General features: G+C 39.7%; 1 protein-coding gene across 1 annotated transcript in view; it reads left to right on the plus strand.

The window, feature by feature from the left end:
• Positions 1 to 16,332, plus strand: part of LOC138297105 (uncharacterized) — a 648,847-nt gene that overhangs the window by 392,488 nt on the left and 240,027 nt on the right. Inside the window, exon 38 of the mRNA XM_069236605.1 lies at positions 4,913 to 5,022. Within this exon, the coding sequence (XP_069092706.1) occupies positions 4,913 to 5,022 (110 nt within the window). The remainder of the gene's footprint in view (positions 1 to 4,912; positions 5,023 to 16,332) is intronic.

A 16,332-nucleotide genomic window follows, 5' to 3' on the forward strand; every position in this document is an offset into this window, starting at 1 on the left:
CCACAGTTGGGAGGCAGGCGGCAGCATCGGTCTGGAACAACTTTTCTCCTAGGCAAAATTACCACATTAGGTAGAATACTGTACGGGGTATGAGCTACCTTCTCTACACCAGTGTAATAATGTGCAGGCCTCGTGGTGATGGCCTGGCACCCTGCGAAAGATCAATGCACCAGACATATAGGGCAGCTGATGCATTATAAAGGTAGTGGGGGGGTGTGGGGGAGCATGGGGTGGTGGGGATGGGGTGGTTAATAATAAAAAAGTATATATATATTACCTGGTGCTGCCATCCAGTTCACACTCCTCTTCCTGGTCCCAGCAGCTTCAGACTCCCTGTGCAATCCCCGTACTGCTCTCATGCTATTACCAAGCATGAGAGCAGCGTGGGCTTTGGCCTGAGCGGGTTGATTTACCGCTCTCTCAGGCACAGGGAGTCTGTGCTGTTTCTCCAACCTGGCTGTCAAACACAGCCAGGTTGGAGAAAATCTTGCATGTCTGGCCGGCCCAAGATGGCCAGCCAAACAGAAATGCTCAGATAAATGCACCCCACACCCCCCTCCTATGCCCGCCTCTCCCTGCACAGGCTGCCTCAGCCAGCAGCTGAAAAATAAAACAATAGTAAAATATTATTTTATTTTTCAGCTGCTGACTCTGAGCCAGCAGGGCAACTCTCCTCCGCCATTGAGGAGGAGAGGCGGCTGCAGACACATATGTATATGCCACTCTGGTCCGACCATGAGCAATCCACTGCCCAGCCTCTGGTGTGCATGCGGTATGAGTACAAGCCACGTAGAGGCTGGGTGGCACTCTATAGCAGTGTCTCATATTTACCTTCAAAGAAGTATGCCGTACAGCATGTTCACACTGCTGCCCCAAATCATCTGAACGGGTGGGGGAGGGGATGTGGGTGGATGGGTGTGGATGTGTGTGTGGGTGAGACTTGTGATATAACAGTCATGGATGGGTAAGCATGCGGTGTCTGGACATAGCTTTCCCATGGGTTCCCTAGATATTAGGAGAGTAGCATTCTTGGGCCCCTGTAAGTTATATTGGGGAGTTGATAATGTTTTACATGACCTTTGTGAAAGATCATTCTTTGCTCTTCTTCAGACGTTCATTGTAGGTATTTCAGATTTTCCCTGTCTTCATGCACTATTGATCCTTAGGGTAGGAGGGTGCTCCTATTCATTGGTGTCAGACATTTGTTTTCTCTCTTTCATAATGTAGTTTACGTAGAACCCCACTCTGGCCGATGTTTTAGTTGAAACAAAAGTAGGTTCATCCCTTGTAGCTCTTGATGCCTGTCTCCTTGTAGACTTTCCAAATGTTCATTTTCCACCGGGTCTTATACGATTTGCAGAGGATGAGGTAAAGGTTCTCTGCTTTCCCAGAGTTGCATCCACATCATTTTGGTTCCCCTTGCACCAAGCCGCTTCTTCGAACTTGCCGGTCTAGGATGTTGAATCTTCCCTTGCAGAAAATGTGCCCCTCTTCATTGTTTGAAAAATCGGTTATATGTGGTTGTACTTTAGTGAAATAGATGAAAATATATTTTCTTTGTTTTGTCTTTTCCAAGTTTTTTCTTTGCAAGCATGTACTTCCATGCTCCTGTAGATTTTCTTTATATGTTTTCATTTGTGACAGCATTGTTACAAAGGAGAGTTGAGACAGAGATTTCCAGACTTTTCCAGGTTCCCTACCTAATTGTTTACTCGGGTGGTGGAGGTCCCATACCTCAGCCCATAGACTTAGGGCCCTTTCAATCTTGGATCCAAAGATCTGTTGGATAGAAGCCAGTGATCCACTACCGTATTGTCTGTCATACCTTGCCCCCTTGTGCAACCCTCTTTCCTCTCTTTATTCTTTGCTGCCTCTCAATTATGGGATTTCCAGTTGGATGGTACAATAGGTGGAGCTTCTCACTTTGTCAATGGCCTCTCCTGCCGCTGTGATGTTCCTTCTTTTTAGTTTGTCCAAAACTTTGACATGGTCTTTGACATATTTATTCTGCTGTAATAATCCTTGCACAATGCCTAATTTACTTCAGCTAGTTTTTGCAGTCTTCGCTGTTCGAGCTAAAAGAACTGAGTTGTCTGCATACTATAGGAGTTGGACCTTTTTGATGCCTATCATTGGGATATGAGCTGTTGCTGAGGTGAGTCCCTATGCAATCTCTTTGATGTATGATTTAAAGAGAAGGGGAGCCAGCTGACAGCTTTGCTTCATTCTGAAAGATGATGCGAATTTTGAAGTTAGACGTCCATTGGACCCATATCCCAGTGGCGCTGTGAAATTTACGAAAAAAAAATTAAGGAAGAGGACCAGATGTGGGTTGATGTTAAGTTTCTCTAATGTCTTACCACAAATTAATTTTAGTGGTCCCTTAGACCTGTATCATCACTGATACCTCATAAAAAAATGATTAATTATGTGTGGTGCACAGAGAATATTTGGTTTATGGTGTGCACCATATATGTAAAGAATAAGATGGTGAAATGTATTGTCCTTAGATAGCATGTTCTCTGAGACCCAGACTCGAATCGCACTGTTAAACACCATTGTTAGGCCAGGTTCTTCGGACTGGGTACAGGTGCCACTGTGTTATATAGATGACAAACATGCCAGGATTAAAGGACAGAGAGGCTGTTGGGGAAAAAATGAAAGTCTGTTGAATTTCCTCAGTGTTGATGATTTACTGTGTTTTTTTGTTCTCTTCTTTTCTTCACTCGCACTCCTGTTCTCCTTTTCCCTATTCCTCTTTATGCTTTTGCATCTTTCTTTCCTGCCTTAGAAAACCACCTTCCCCCCTTGTCTCCCTTCTGCCCTGTGTTTCTCTCACAGCTTCCCTTACGGGTAATTTGCTTAGTGGTTCTGCTATCTGGAGCATCATTATAGTAACAACAGTGGTTTCCTTTTGAAGTAAATAAGGCAGAAATGATGGGCCAGCACTGTGTTTTCGTACAATTTTTCCAAATGACATGTGCAGCTCTAATTATCGTATTCAGTCACCATTTCTAATAAAACCAAGAACTGGTAAAGCCTATAGGTATGGGCTGTAAAGATCTATTAAAGAAACCCCAGTTCCAAGATGCCTGTTGATGCACACGCATGGTCAATATTTGTATCTACCTTTCTAACAGAGCGAACAGTATATAAAAATATAAACAAGGAAACTATCTGGCTATCTACCTGCAGCACTTTTCACCTGCTGAGTCCTTGTAAAAAAGAAAAAAAAAAGAAAAATATACCACAGGGATTGAGAGACAGAAGAGGAAGTGGTGGAAGGAGGGAGTGTAAAGAGGGCGCCAGAGGAGACAGAGTAAGGAGCAGGGGGAGAGTAAGGAAGCACTGAAATCCCATCAAGGCTGAATACAAAATAAAACAAGACTCTTGAGTATGCAGTGGGAGGCCCAAAATGCTCCCAGGTAGGATAAACAAAAAAACAGGGAGGAAAGTCGATGAATGTGGAGGAAAGCCATTGAATCAAAAGCATGGAACTGATCTAATGAAGCATTAGAACGGACTGACCGAGAGCCTGTTCTAAGTATATGTTATGCATTAGAAACTATAGGTCTGCCTCTAAGAGCTACCCAAGCCGTAATGAGCTAGCTCTGTAAAGCCATTTTGTGTATGCAGCTTCGCAACAGTGTGTGAAGTAACATGCATATACACCCCTCTGGAGTTACCAAGTCCCTTACAGGGTGCTACCATATTTCCATTGCCTATTGTAACACATTTTGCTTGTATAATGTACATTTTGTAATGTAAATTGTATTATATTTTGCAAGTAAAAGTATAATGTTGTTGTGTAAGTTTTATGGGCACAAATGGCAAGTTTCTGCACAACCCCACCTGCATTGACGTGCCTGCAGACAAGCAGTTGCAGTGTAAAGGGCCTATGTCTCCACAGAAACAGTGTTTAAAGTACAAAATGTGGGCTCTGGTCATGCATGTGCCACACTGTGATGTATAGACAATTTAGGGACTAACTGCAGTCACACCATCACCACGTGCCAGAATGGCACGATCCTACCTTTAGTAAGCATAAAATATTTGGAAAGGTGCAAGTCGTTTGCAAATAACATGCTAATCTGTCTGAAAGTGGTCAAATCCTGTGGCGCATCACTGTGTATTGCTGTACCATTTCCAAAGCCCTTGGTGCTAAAAAAACAATGCTAAATCATTCAAAGTTATTGTCAAGAATTGCCGCTGTTGGACGTGTGGGGTAAATATGTGAACACGTGCAATTGTCTAGCCAATAACCCCATATATTAGGAAGGAACTCCTACTGCAGAAAATCTACCCCATTTGTTCCACTTGTCTAGTTGACGGTGACTGCATTTCTTTTTTAAGACAAAGGTTTTTTAAGACAGAAAGATGGAATAATGTATCTTATATTCGCTTAAATAGCTCTTAGGATAACCAGTCCAAGGTGTAGGTCTGGACTGGCTATTTGGGCACTTTAGGATTTCCCCAGTGGGCTGCAAGGTAGCAGGCTGTGTTCAGGTCTGAAATGGTTAAATTTGCTTTGCTAAGTTATTAAATAACAATGCTTCAATTTGCACTGTTTGGGAAAAAAAATTCTAAAAGCTTCTTTGGTGGGTAACATGCCCAGTACACATATACATCCACAACCCATTGAGAAACTACATTACCCAAGGTGCCCTCTTTCTCTTCTTTGCATTTACTTAAAACAGCTTGTTGATAGGACGCATAATTACACTGATGCCCCTGTTGTCTGTCTTTCTGTAAATGTCCCGTTCCGGTGATTGTGTTTACTTCTCTTACTGCGTGGGAATCGGTGCGGCCAGCATTAATTTCTCAGTACACTTGTATAATAATAATAATTCTATTTGATAAAGTCGGGACTTTTTGAGGTGTAAGTTGTATTGGTATGCTTTTGTTGTCGCAGAGCTCTGGAAGCATCCCGTCATGAAAGAGAACTTTTCAGCCACAAGGCCGCACATTTTGGAACAATTCGTTCAGAGACTGATGGAGAACTGCCAGGACTCAGACACAGAGGTAATCACGATATTTATTGCACCACAGAGCACGACTGTGTTTACTTAGCTAAATCTCCCTTAGTTTGTTCTTCTGCAGCCAGCACCATATGTAAATCTGAAAAACAAACTTGCTCGTTTGTCTAATATGCATACAGCATGGCGCACGAAATCTGTTCTGTATCAGAACATTGTCAGTTGCAAATGGAAACACAGGGAGATTTCACAGTTGCTCACTAACGATTTTAGTTTGAGAAACATCTATTTAATTAGCAAATGGGAAGACACAAATACAGTTCAAATACATTTCCAATAATGTTCAAATAAAAGCAGAATTTTGGCTGTACTTGCCACATTTAGGCATAATAGAGAAAAAAGTTTAATTTCATGACAAAATATCACATTAATAACCAGTCATGGACGGCGACTTCGATTTTAAGACTTAGGCCCATATTTATACTTTATGACGCAAATCAGCTCTTGGGCAGATATGAGTCAAAACGTTTACCGCCGGCTAACGCCATTCCAATGCGCCAGCCGGGTGCCTTATTTATGGAATGACGTTAGCCGGCGCTGCAGCCTGGTTAGCGTCAAAATAAATGACTCTAACCGGGCAGCAGAGGCGTAGGGAAGAATGGGGGTTGTGCGCCAAAGAATGGTGCAAGTCAGGTTAGAGTAAAAAAAAAAATTCTCTAACCTGACTTGCGCCATTTTTTGACGAACAACCCTCATGGAAATGACTTCTGTCTTAGCAAAGGCAATCGAAAGCATGCAACTGATCTAATGAAGCATTAGAACGGACTGACCGAGAGCCTGTTTTAAGTATATGTTATGCATTAGAAACATATGTTATGCATTAGAAACTATAGGTCTGCCTCTAACAGCTACCCAAGCCGTAATGAGCTAGCTCTGTAAAGCCATTTTGTGTATGCAGCTTCGCAACAGTGTGTGAAGTAACATGGATATACATCTCTCTGTAGTCTATACTTCATCATATATGGTGGGAAAGTCAGCCAGGAGTCTGTAGAACCCGTGAAGACGGCTCCATTTAAGAGTGCAAGAGGTAGTGGGGGGGATCAAAGACGAGAACATAACAAATGGGGGGAGATTATGTAATGGCACTTATAATGTAATCTAGGGATAGCTGTTACAAAGGTGTACATCGCCGATCGGTGGTGGATTACTTGTCCACCTGTAGCATTGGGTCAAACTGAAGTGTTTGAGCAAAGGCGGTGCGATCCTGTCAGTTAGTGTGTTAGAGGTTCCTTACAGAGTGCAGGTGTCGAGGTTGCAGCGTGACTGAGTCCCTGAGTTTCCCATCTTGGATAAATGGAGGGAAGTATTCAAACTAAAGAGATTTCCTAAGAGGAGTCACCCCAAAAATGTCAAATGAAATGGCAACACTTATATGCGAGTAGTACTTTAGGCATATGTGTACTGACCCACCTTTACTTTATTAAACATTTGAACCGGAACAATGCTTACCTTAGTAAGAGCACTTTAAGAAATCTATCACTATTCACATGACACACCACAGTATTTTTGCAATTTGACCTATAGTATGACTGTTATATCAATATAGCAACACTATTGTCTTTGTTAGTTATCTGTAATAAATATAGAGTATCATCATAGTAGTGGAAATAGTCGTGCAATGTAGAGCCTCAGGTGTTAGAGAGATCGTTTGGACAGAAAACGTCCCCAGATTTTCTCATTGGTCATTCGCCCACTTTGATTGTAGCCAGAAATGTCAAGACAGCCTCCTCTACACATGCTTCTTTGAACTGTTTGGATTGGGATTTGGGCAAATCTGGTATTTTCGGACAGTTTCCATGGTTCGACCAACTTAAAAAGATGACACGACTTGCATGCAATGGATGTGTGGTATTGGGAGGGTAAAATAAACCACACATCAACTACACTTGTGTACACTAGCACCAGATTTACCAGAAATGACTGAGTCAACAACTTCTTGGTCTTCAAAATGCCATATGTTATTATTTTCGTTTTTAAGTCATTTTCTGTAAAGATGGTACAGTTGTCATAGTCTCATTTTGTGGGTGAGTGGCAAAACATATGATGCAGCACACATCATCATTAACAGAGAAATACACATGAAGCATATGAACAAAATTGCTTGCCAAATATAGTACTGTTTAGAAAAGGATAATAGATGACAAACAGTAATGTACAATTATGAATAGTAAACGTCCTTCGGAGCAAATCCTTGCACAGGTAGTTTAGTTTTAGTTTAGTGGATTCTTAGAACCCATAGCTACCCAGAGGCCTCCCAGTGCTAAAGCGGATACAAACAGACCAACAGGAGAGGTTAGACTCGGAACAACCAGGTTTTTAGCGATCTACGGAAGGAGAGTTTGTGGCTGGTCTGACTGAGCTTCCGGGTAAAGGGAGTTCCAAAGTTTGGCTCCTATGTTGGACATGGAACTGCCACCCCACCATGTTCTCTTAACCCAAGGGAGCATCGCCAGAGAAGCTGTTGAGGATATAAGAGGTAGATTGAACATTTACTGTGAAAAGGATAGAGGGGATACATCCTATGGCTAAATCCAGCCACATTCTTTCCCACTAAATAATTCTTCAGATGCTAGCAACTCCGGGGAAGGGCTGAAGAGCCAACTGCCCTAAGGCTGGCCTCACCCTTCAGCCATCATTGAAGCCCCTTCAAAGGTTCTAGAGACCTACATTGAAGGTCATATGAGCAAGTTGTAAGGTTGCTCTTCCTAATTTGTGATAATCTTTCCACTACATCGTATGAGGAGGTCATGGGTTAGCATGGCTTCTCTGAAATTAGTTCCTCAGTGTTTGTATAAATATGTAATTTCTTCATCAGATAAATGGATACACAGAGAGGTAAAGACTTCCTTGGTCTGCCACTACAACAACCAATGCCTAATTATCATGAGGGAAGAGGGGCTCAGTAGTTTTTCCAAGCGAGTGATTCAATCTTTGGCAGAGATGTTAAAAGCATCAGCAGATACTTCAGGTCCCCAGACTGTTGGATGATCATCTCAGAGCAAGGCAGGAGTCTGTGGAATCTTATTCCAGTTAGACCCATGAGTGACAGTATTTCCTCTAAAACCACCCTTTCTCGTACAGACATAATGCTATGTGGAATAATGTCAGATTTAGGGATGTGGACTGGTCAAGGGCTGCCTGTATTTTTGGCAGAAGCAAACAGACCCTCATCCAGCCAAAACCCAATCTGTGGTGTTCAAATTCCGAGGAATATCCTGCTTTCATCCATTTTAGACGGAAGAGTCTTTGTATTGGCCTACAGGGCAATGAGGGCTCACACCAATACACCATTCATGGAGCATTCAATGCTGCTTCTGTGGAAGAAATATGTAAATATCCTATTTCACGCTGCAACAAACACTAGTGAATAATCCAGCAACCGCTACCCATCTTGATGTCCCTATTCCTAGTCTACTAAGTAGCATGCGAGTTGAGGGCTGCCATAGCATTAGAAATAATCGGATCTTTAATGCCCCACTGCATGGATATGCTCAGATTAAAAACCTAATTTAACTACAGATGTCACTGCATCAATCCTAAGTGAATGAGATGAACAACCAGTGGTGTGGACCCCTAACTTCAATACCACGTTTTTTTACATACTGTAGAAAGCTGGAAGAGTCCCTCCCCCAAATGCATCAAATAATTGCAGCACAGAGTCGTCAACCAAGGCACTGAAAACCTTTAGGATAGATTCACTGGGCATCCATGGAAACCTAGTGTGCTCCCTATGTGGGCTGGCTCACCTTTCTGTGTCACTATGCGTAGATCTTAGGATTTTGACAAACAGGTTGTGTTCAATAATAACTCTGTATGAGTTTGATCACTTGAGTAGAATTCTGTAATAAAACTAATTCAGATAGTTAAAAAAATCAAAGAAACACCGAAAAAGCTCAAACTAATTAAAATCACACTTTATCAAGTTTGAAGACCAGGTTGTGCTTCTGCTTCTTTTAAATGTTCAAATATACAACCTTGAATAACATTGCTTCTGGGCCTACATGAATCATGCAAAGTAGCACACATACCCAAAGATTCTGGATGTTTTAAGCCTTTGCAAAATCACATCCATATTTGATTATGAAAAAATCGATATATTCTTGGCCATATATGTAAAAATAACTATGAAGTAATGCATAGGAATATAAGAGTACCACACAATTAGAAAAATATGACTACGTTTTCATTATAGGCAATCACAATTTGGAACTACTGAAATTCAGCATGATTAACCACGTGACACTGGCATTCAAACCCTAGGTCATAACTTACATCCCTTCATTCGATCTATCAAATATTTTGTTTTCTTCCTTCTACAATAGGCTTTAACAGTCATTTAATTTACTAATTTGCAGGGTAGTTCATCATCAGATGTATTATCACTGACTCCTCCAAAGCAGATTTGCAGTAGCAAGACCACTTCTGGAACTAATGTATCTGAATAAAATGAAGACAAACAAACAATAAAAGCGGAACAGTAGTTTCAAAATAGACATAAGGCACAAACAAATTAGGATGCAGTGGAACTTAGCATTTGTAGCCCTTAAAGCCCCCGGGTTTAGCTTGTGTTCTTTAGTATTTGGCTAATTACTTAGGAGATACAAATGCTTTTTATAATACAACAGCAGAGCTGTACAACTATTCACAACATGCTCATTAGTTATAGCACCAAGAAAACACCCTATGCCATAGACATTTCCCAGGAACACAAATGCAAAGACTTCTTACCCTTACCTAAAACGTAGGACATTTTCAAAACTAAACTAAACAGTCTATTGGTCCTTTTATAGTCATGCAGTCAACAAAATGGCCAAGAGTCCTGATGATGTCCGTGTTTTGATTTATGTTAACATACATGGTTCTTTTTTTCCTCAGCTATTTCCTGGACCTCTCTGGGAAACGCCATTTGTATTCTGATTTATTTGAGAATAACTCTGGTCTTTCCATCGGGGTCATAGCTGATGTTAGTAGTTTTCTACCATTGGCAATGGCTCATCATTTGTGAGAAGTGATTTATTTTAATCTTTCTCTTTTTTGTTTCGTGATAATCAATTTAGGTCTGATGATTACCACATGCAAACCATCAGAAAAGTGCAAGAGAAAATCATCAGAATAGGCTAGCCTCTTCTCCAAAACATTTATTCAAAATTTTGGGTATGGTTTCTCTTTTTCAGGTCACAAGACCTATGTAAAGATTAACTATAAGCACCATTTGCTTTCACTCAAAAGTATACATAAGAAGGAAGAGCAGGAAGTGAAAGAGGGATAGGAAGAAAATGAGAAGCATCAACCTAGAAGACCTCACAGAAGCACCAATGAGCCAGTTTAAAATGTACAGCTCCCATTTTTTGTCTCATCATTGGTGCTCTACAGTCCATGCTAGTATAGACAATACAGACAGAGAAAATCATTGTACTTAAGGGAGACTGCAACTAAATTTTCCCTTCAAACTATCTCCCCTCGCTGCCCTTGCCTGTATAGTTGTGTTGATGTTTGCACCTTATATATATTTCTTAACTATTCACTCTGCTTATCTCTAAGTAGCTGAAAATGAAAAGAATTATGTCCTAGAAAAATTCTTATCTAGCTTGTTGACTATTCCTTTATTTGAGGAATTTACAAACACTGCAGATTTTGATGATCAGTACGAATTTCAAATTATTCTCTAGTGCCCATCCAAAGATGTTTCCATTCAGTACAATTTAGCTTCATGGTTAAAAGTTCTCTTTCCCTTCCGTTTAGACTCAGACAAGACATGAGATACGTAAAAATCACGATTTTTTTTGTCCACCCTCCTTTTGCCTTTATACCAAAATTGCCCCTATTGCTCTTTCAGATGCATCTGCTTCTGCAATAAACTTCTTAAAAGTATGAGGATGACATAGAATTGGTGCTTGAATAAACATGTGATGGACTGTATTAGACACCCTTTTAGCTTGATAATCTCAGCAAAAAAGTTTTGCAAACCACAGTTTTGAAAGACCATTTTTCAAACTTTTTCAAACCACAGGTGATGTCACGTTATTTCAGCACAATTATTAATAAATTAAGGATAACGATTTAGAAAATCCAAGAAAAAATTAAGTTTCTTTAATATTAGTAGATGAGGGCCATTCCGGAATAACTGAGACCTTCTTTGGATTAGTAGAATGCCAGAAGCATTCAACCTTAATCCAAGATTCCCAACATCTTCCTTCTCAAATTCACACTTTTCTGGCTTGTAAGACACATGATGTTGCTGTAGTCTTGTCAGTACCAACCTCTGTGTTCTTGGGTTTCACAGGAGTCTTAGAAAACACTAGCTTATCATCCAGATAGAGCAATATAAACTGATTTAGAATATCAGAGAATATTGAATCCATGAGACTCAGAAAAGTGGCAAGGACATTGCTCAACCCAAGCAGCATTACACAATATTCAAAATGCCTGCACTTGTTGACCTTCTTTATAAAAATAAGTGCCTCTCCAAACACATTTAGGGCCACATGTACGAATATTTGGAATTGTGATTCTCTAATTGCGATTCCATGTGAATCGCAATTAGGGAATCGCAATTCCAAATGTAAGAAACTCCACTGAGTTTCTTTTGCAGTCCCCGGTGGGTTGCAAATAGACAAGCCTCATTTATATTAATGAGGTATGTTGCAATTTGCGACCCACTGGGAATCGCAAAAACCACAGGGATGGAGGACTGCTGGTGTGAGCAGACCACCATGTCTGTGATTGCTTTTAAATGCTTATCTCTAAGTAGCTGAAAATGAAAAGAATTATGTCCTAGAAAAATTCTTATCTAGCTTGTTGACTATTCCTTTATTTGAGGAATTTACAAACACTGCAGATTTTGATGATCAGTACGAATTTCAAATTATTCTCTAGTGCCCATCCAAAGATGTTTCCATTCAGTACAATTTAGCTTCATGGTTAAAAGTTCTCTTTCCCTTCCGTTTAGACTCAGACAAGACATGAGATAAGTAAAAATCAAGATTTTTTTTTGTCCACCCTCCTTTTGCCTTTATAACAAAATTGACCCTATTGCTCTTTCAGATGCATCTGCTTCTGCAATAAACTTCTTAAAAGTATGAGGATGACATAGAATTGGTGCTTGAATAAACATGTGATGGACTGTATTAAACACCCTTTTAGCTTGATAATCTCAGCAAAAAAGTTTTGCAAACCACAGTTTTGAAAGACCATTTTTCAAACTTTTTCAAAACCACAGGTGATGTCACATGTTATTTCAGCACAATTATTAATAAACTAAGGATAACGATTTAGAAAATCCAAGAAAAATTAAAGTTTCTTTAATATTAGTAGATGAGGGCCATTCCAGAATAACTGAGACCTTCTTTGGATTAGTAGAATGCCAGAAGCATTCAACCTTAATCCAAGATTCCCAACATCTTCCTTCTCAAATTCACACTTTTCTGGCTTGTAAGACACATGATGTTGCTGTAGTCTTGTCAGTACCAACCTCTGTGTTCTTGGGTTTCACAGGAGTCTTAGAAAACACCAGCTTATCATCCAGATAAAGCAATATAAACTGATTTAAAATATCAGAGAATATTGAATCCATGAGACTCAGAAAAGTGGCAAGGATATTGCTCAACCCAAGCAGCATTACACAATATTCAAAATGCCTGCACTTGTTGACCTTCTTTATAAAGATAAGTGCCTCTCCAAACACATTTAGGGCCACATGTACGAATATTTGGAATTGTGATTCTCTAATTGCGATTCGATGTGAATCGCAATTAGGGAATCGCAATTCCAAATGTAAGAAACTCCACTGAGTTTCTTTTGCAGTCCCCGGTGGGTTTCAAATAGACAAGCCTCATTTATATTAATGAGGTATGTTGCAATTTGCGACCCACTGGTAATCGCAAAAACCACAGGGATGGAGGCCTGCTGGTGTGAGCAGACCACCATGTCTGTGATTGCTTTTAAATAAAGCAATTTTTTTTAAACGCAGCCCGTTTTCCTTAAAGGAAAACGTGCTGCGTTTAAAAAAAAGAAAAAAAAGAAAAAAATGAAACGTTTCAGATTCATTTTTTAACAGTAGGCAGTGGTTCGTGGGACCATTGCCTGCTTTTAAAAAACGTTTTCATATGCATTCACAATGGGTTAGCACCAAGTTGAAATTGATGCCAACTGCGGTTGTTTTGAGACTGCATTAACGGTCACAAAACAATCATACATACCATTTAGATTCGGTATTAGGAAAGGACGCCCTGGACACGCCCCTTCCTAATACCGAATCGCAAAACCCAAATCGCGATTCGGAAACAAGTTACCGAATTGCAGTTTGGGCTTTGTACATCCCAAAAACAAATTTTTCTAGTTGCAAACGGGCCGATTCTGCGAATCTCCCCATTTGCGACTTGAAAAATGCTTTGTACATGTGGCCCTTAGAGAACACTTTTGGTCTGTGAACTGTCTCCAAAATATCCTTTGTAAGAGGCAAAGGATGTCAATTCTTAATTTCGTAATTTGAATTAAACATGTAATCTTAAATACAAAAAGCAAATGTGCCCCAGCCAATGGATAAGAGGGTACATTTGTTTTGCAAATTCTTCTGTAAATAAGTCTTCTTTTTTTTTTATTAAAGAATGAATGCACTCAAAAGGAACAATAGTGCCAGGTTGTCTTAGTATGGTCTGTCATATTCCTTAGGAGGATGAAGTGAGCACATCTTGGGCGTAGCAAAAACTGGAGAAAAAACATGGAACTGCAATACAATTGAGGAAAAAAAATAGCTACAGTTAAACTTGATTTGGAATTCTTCACCTCATCAATGGGTGACCAGTAACTTTGTGAAGCATACTAATGAACATGACCAAATAGTGGTAACTGTGATATTGTTCTAGTATCCCAACTGACATATGGATTATGCTATGTTAACCAAGGGATTCTAAAAATTACAACATAATCGGGAGGGCAATAATGTCAAAAGACAGCATTTCAGTATGGTCTGTAAATGAGACCTACAATGGAAAAGAGGCCTCTTGAGTCCAACTCAAAATCCAATGGCGAGCCATCAGCAGTTTAAATCACTTCAGGAGTTTTCATTAGCCTCTTAGGAATATTATTCTTAGTTGTCTAGTCCTGATCAATGAACATTCCACAGGACGCTACTATTGTGCAATGCAGACGCATTAATAATCTTCTATTTTTCTGTTCTCGATATATTAATTTGTTTTGTTCTAAATATTTTATTACATTTTTAGAAAATTCAGAAAGCAATGGAAAAACAATATCATACATATATATATATATATATATATATATATATATATATCAAGCCAAGTTTGACGAAAAGATGCCAAACACAATGAGTAATGCCAGGAGTAATCAGTCAAATGTATAGGTAAGGTATAGACCAGAAGGAGCCATAAGTCCTATAATGAAAGACAAAGCGTATAAATGTATTCACTTCCATATTAGTCTAAGCATATATTCAAAGTTGCATTTAGTAATGAAAGAGAGTACAAGAGGTTAATGACAACAAAAAATTTATAAAACATGAATACTAAAGAGGCGGGATATCATATCAGAACTTACAAAAAAGGACGTTAGGCCAACAGTATACGATCAGCATAACAGTAGAAAATAAGAAAGAAAGAAAACAGATGAAAGAACATCAATCGGGGTGGTGAGAGATAAGAGAAGGGGATAAACGGCATGGTGAAATAGCTACTATGACAGGCTTGAGTAGGCCCTTTTGCGTGTGATGGAGACAGATAGTGAGAAAGGGGCCCTTATGTTTTGGACATAAAGTTGTCTGTGAAGGAACAGCAGGCCTGGAGGAAAGTGACAAACATTTATGTGTATGTCTAAGGTAAGTAAACCATGCCCACCATGTGTGAAACAAGACGATATTTAGCGCTTTCCATTCTAGCAAAATAACTTTAATTGCGACCTTCAACAGTAGGTCCAATAATGCCATATCTTTGTCAGGTAAATCTAGAGATGTTCTTAATATGGTTGTAAAGAGGAACAATTGATTAGCACTGTTATTCATATAAGGAAGCCAATACACTTCTGAGTTCGTTTACCCCAAGTCTGAATTAGATGTCCAGCATCACCACTATATAATTACAACCTATGCCTTTGAAGCATTTCTTTTCATTTGCTTTGAAATAATTTATAATTGCCTCTACTTACACAGATTCTTCTTGGTGTAACTGCTCCACTGGAAACTTAACCAAATGAAGAAAATTTAAATGACCTCCTTGGGACCTCCTGCCCTTTATTTGTCTTCCTTGTAATTTCTGTTCAATTGACAGCACTAAGTCAATACGTTCTGAAAATGAAAGTAGGGCATTGCCAACTAACCAATTCATCCTTAACCTCTTCTTTCGAGTAATGTTGAAAAGGCATTTTGGGTTCCTTCAAACCAAGTAGCTTTATCTGCTAATTGATGAAATTGAGTCACATAAGTCAATACATCCATTCCACCTTCTGAATATCACATGGGGCTTCCGCAACAGAATATTCTAAATCCAGATTTTCAAACATGTTTTAAAATTATTTTTATTTTTTTACTGCAATTACATTCCATGATTCAGAACTTTATCCTACTACATCATCACGACATACATTTTTTGCAAATCAATCTAATATATTACTATTCTTACGAGTGCCCTTGTCCTATTAATAACTGAGATGGTATATCTGTAACTGTATTTGCAGGTGCAGCCCACTGAGGTAGTCTCTATCTCCCACCCTGGCTCAGTCATTTTACACATTGTTCATCTTCCCCCATATACCCTGGTATCTCCGTAATGCTCAGATGTGCTGGGCATACAGCTTTTCTTTTGCACGTATTGCCTCCATCCTTGCCTCCCATGCAGCACACGTGGGGGGTATTGGTGATTTCCACACCTGAAGAATCAGTGATTTGGCTATCAAGGTGCCCACAAATACTATTTGTCTAGCGGAAATAGAAAGATCTATGTTTTAAGTGATACCCCATACTGCCACTAATGGACTAGGATCTAAGTTGTGCGATATCCTGGAACTAATCCTTTAGAAGATCTTATCCCAATACCCTGCCAAGTACTTGCATAAGAAGCACATATGGAGCCAATCCCCCTGAGCTGTTTGACAGTGCGGACACATCCCGATGCCTCCGTGTACATTTCCTTTATTCTGGCTGGGGTATGATTCGCCCCTCTAAGTGCTTTTTGTGACACTGTATTGTGCTTTCGTCATTGTTGTATTCCTATTTTACTCCCGTTAATATCTTCTATTCTGAACAACAGTTGAGATATCGCCATAATTGAACACCCTCCCTGAA

The sequence above is a fragment of the Pleurodeles waltl genome, chromosome 5, assembly GCF_031143425.1.
Source record: "Pleurodeles waltl isolate 20211129_DDA chromosome 5, aPleWal1.hap1.20221129, whole genome shotgun sequence".
NCBI classification, from domain to species: domain Eukaryota; kingdom Metazoa; phylum Chordata; class Amphibia; order Caudata; family Salamandridae; genus Pleurodeles; species Pleurodeles waltl.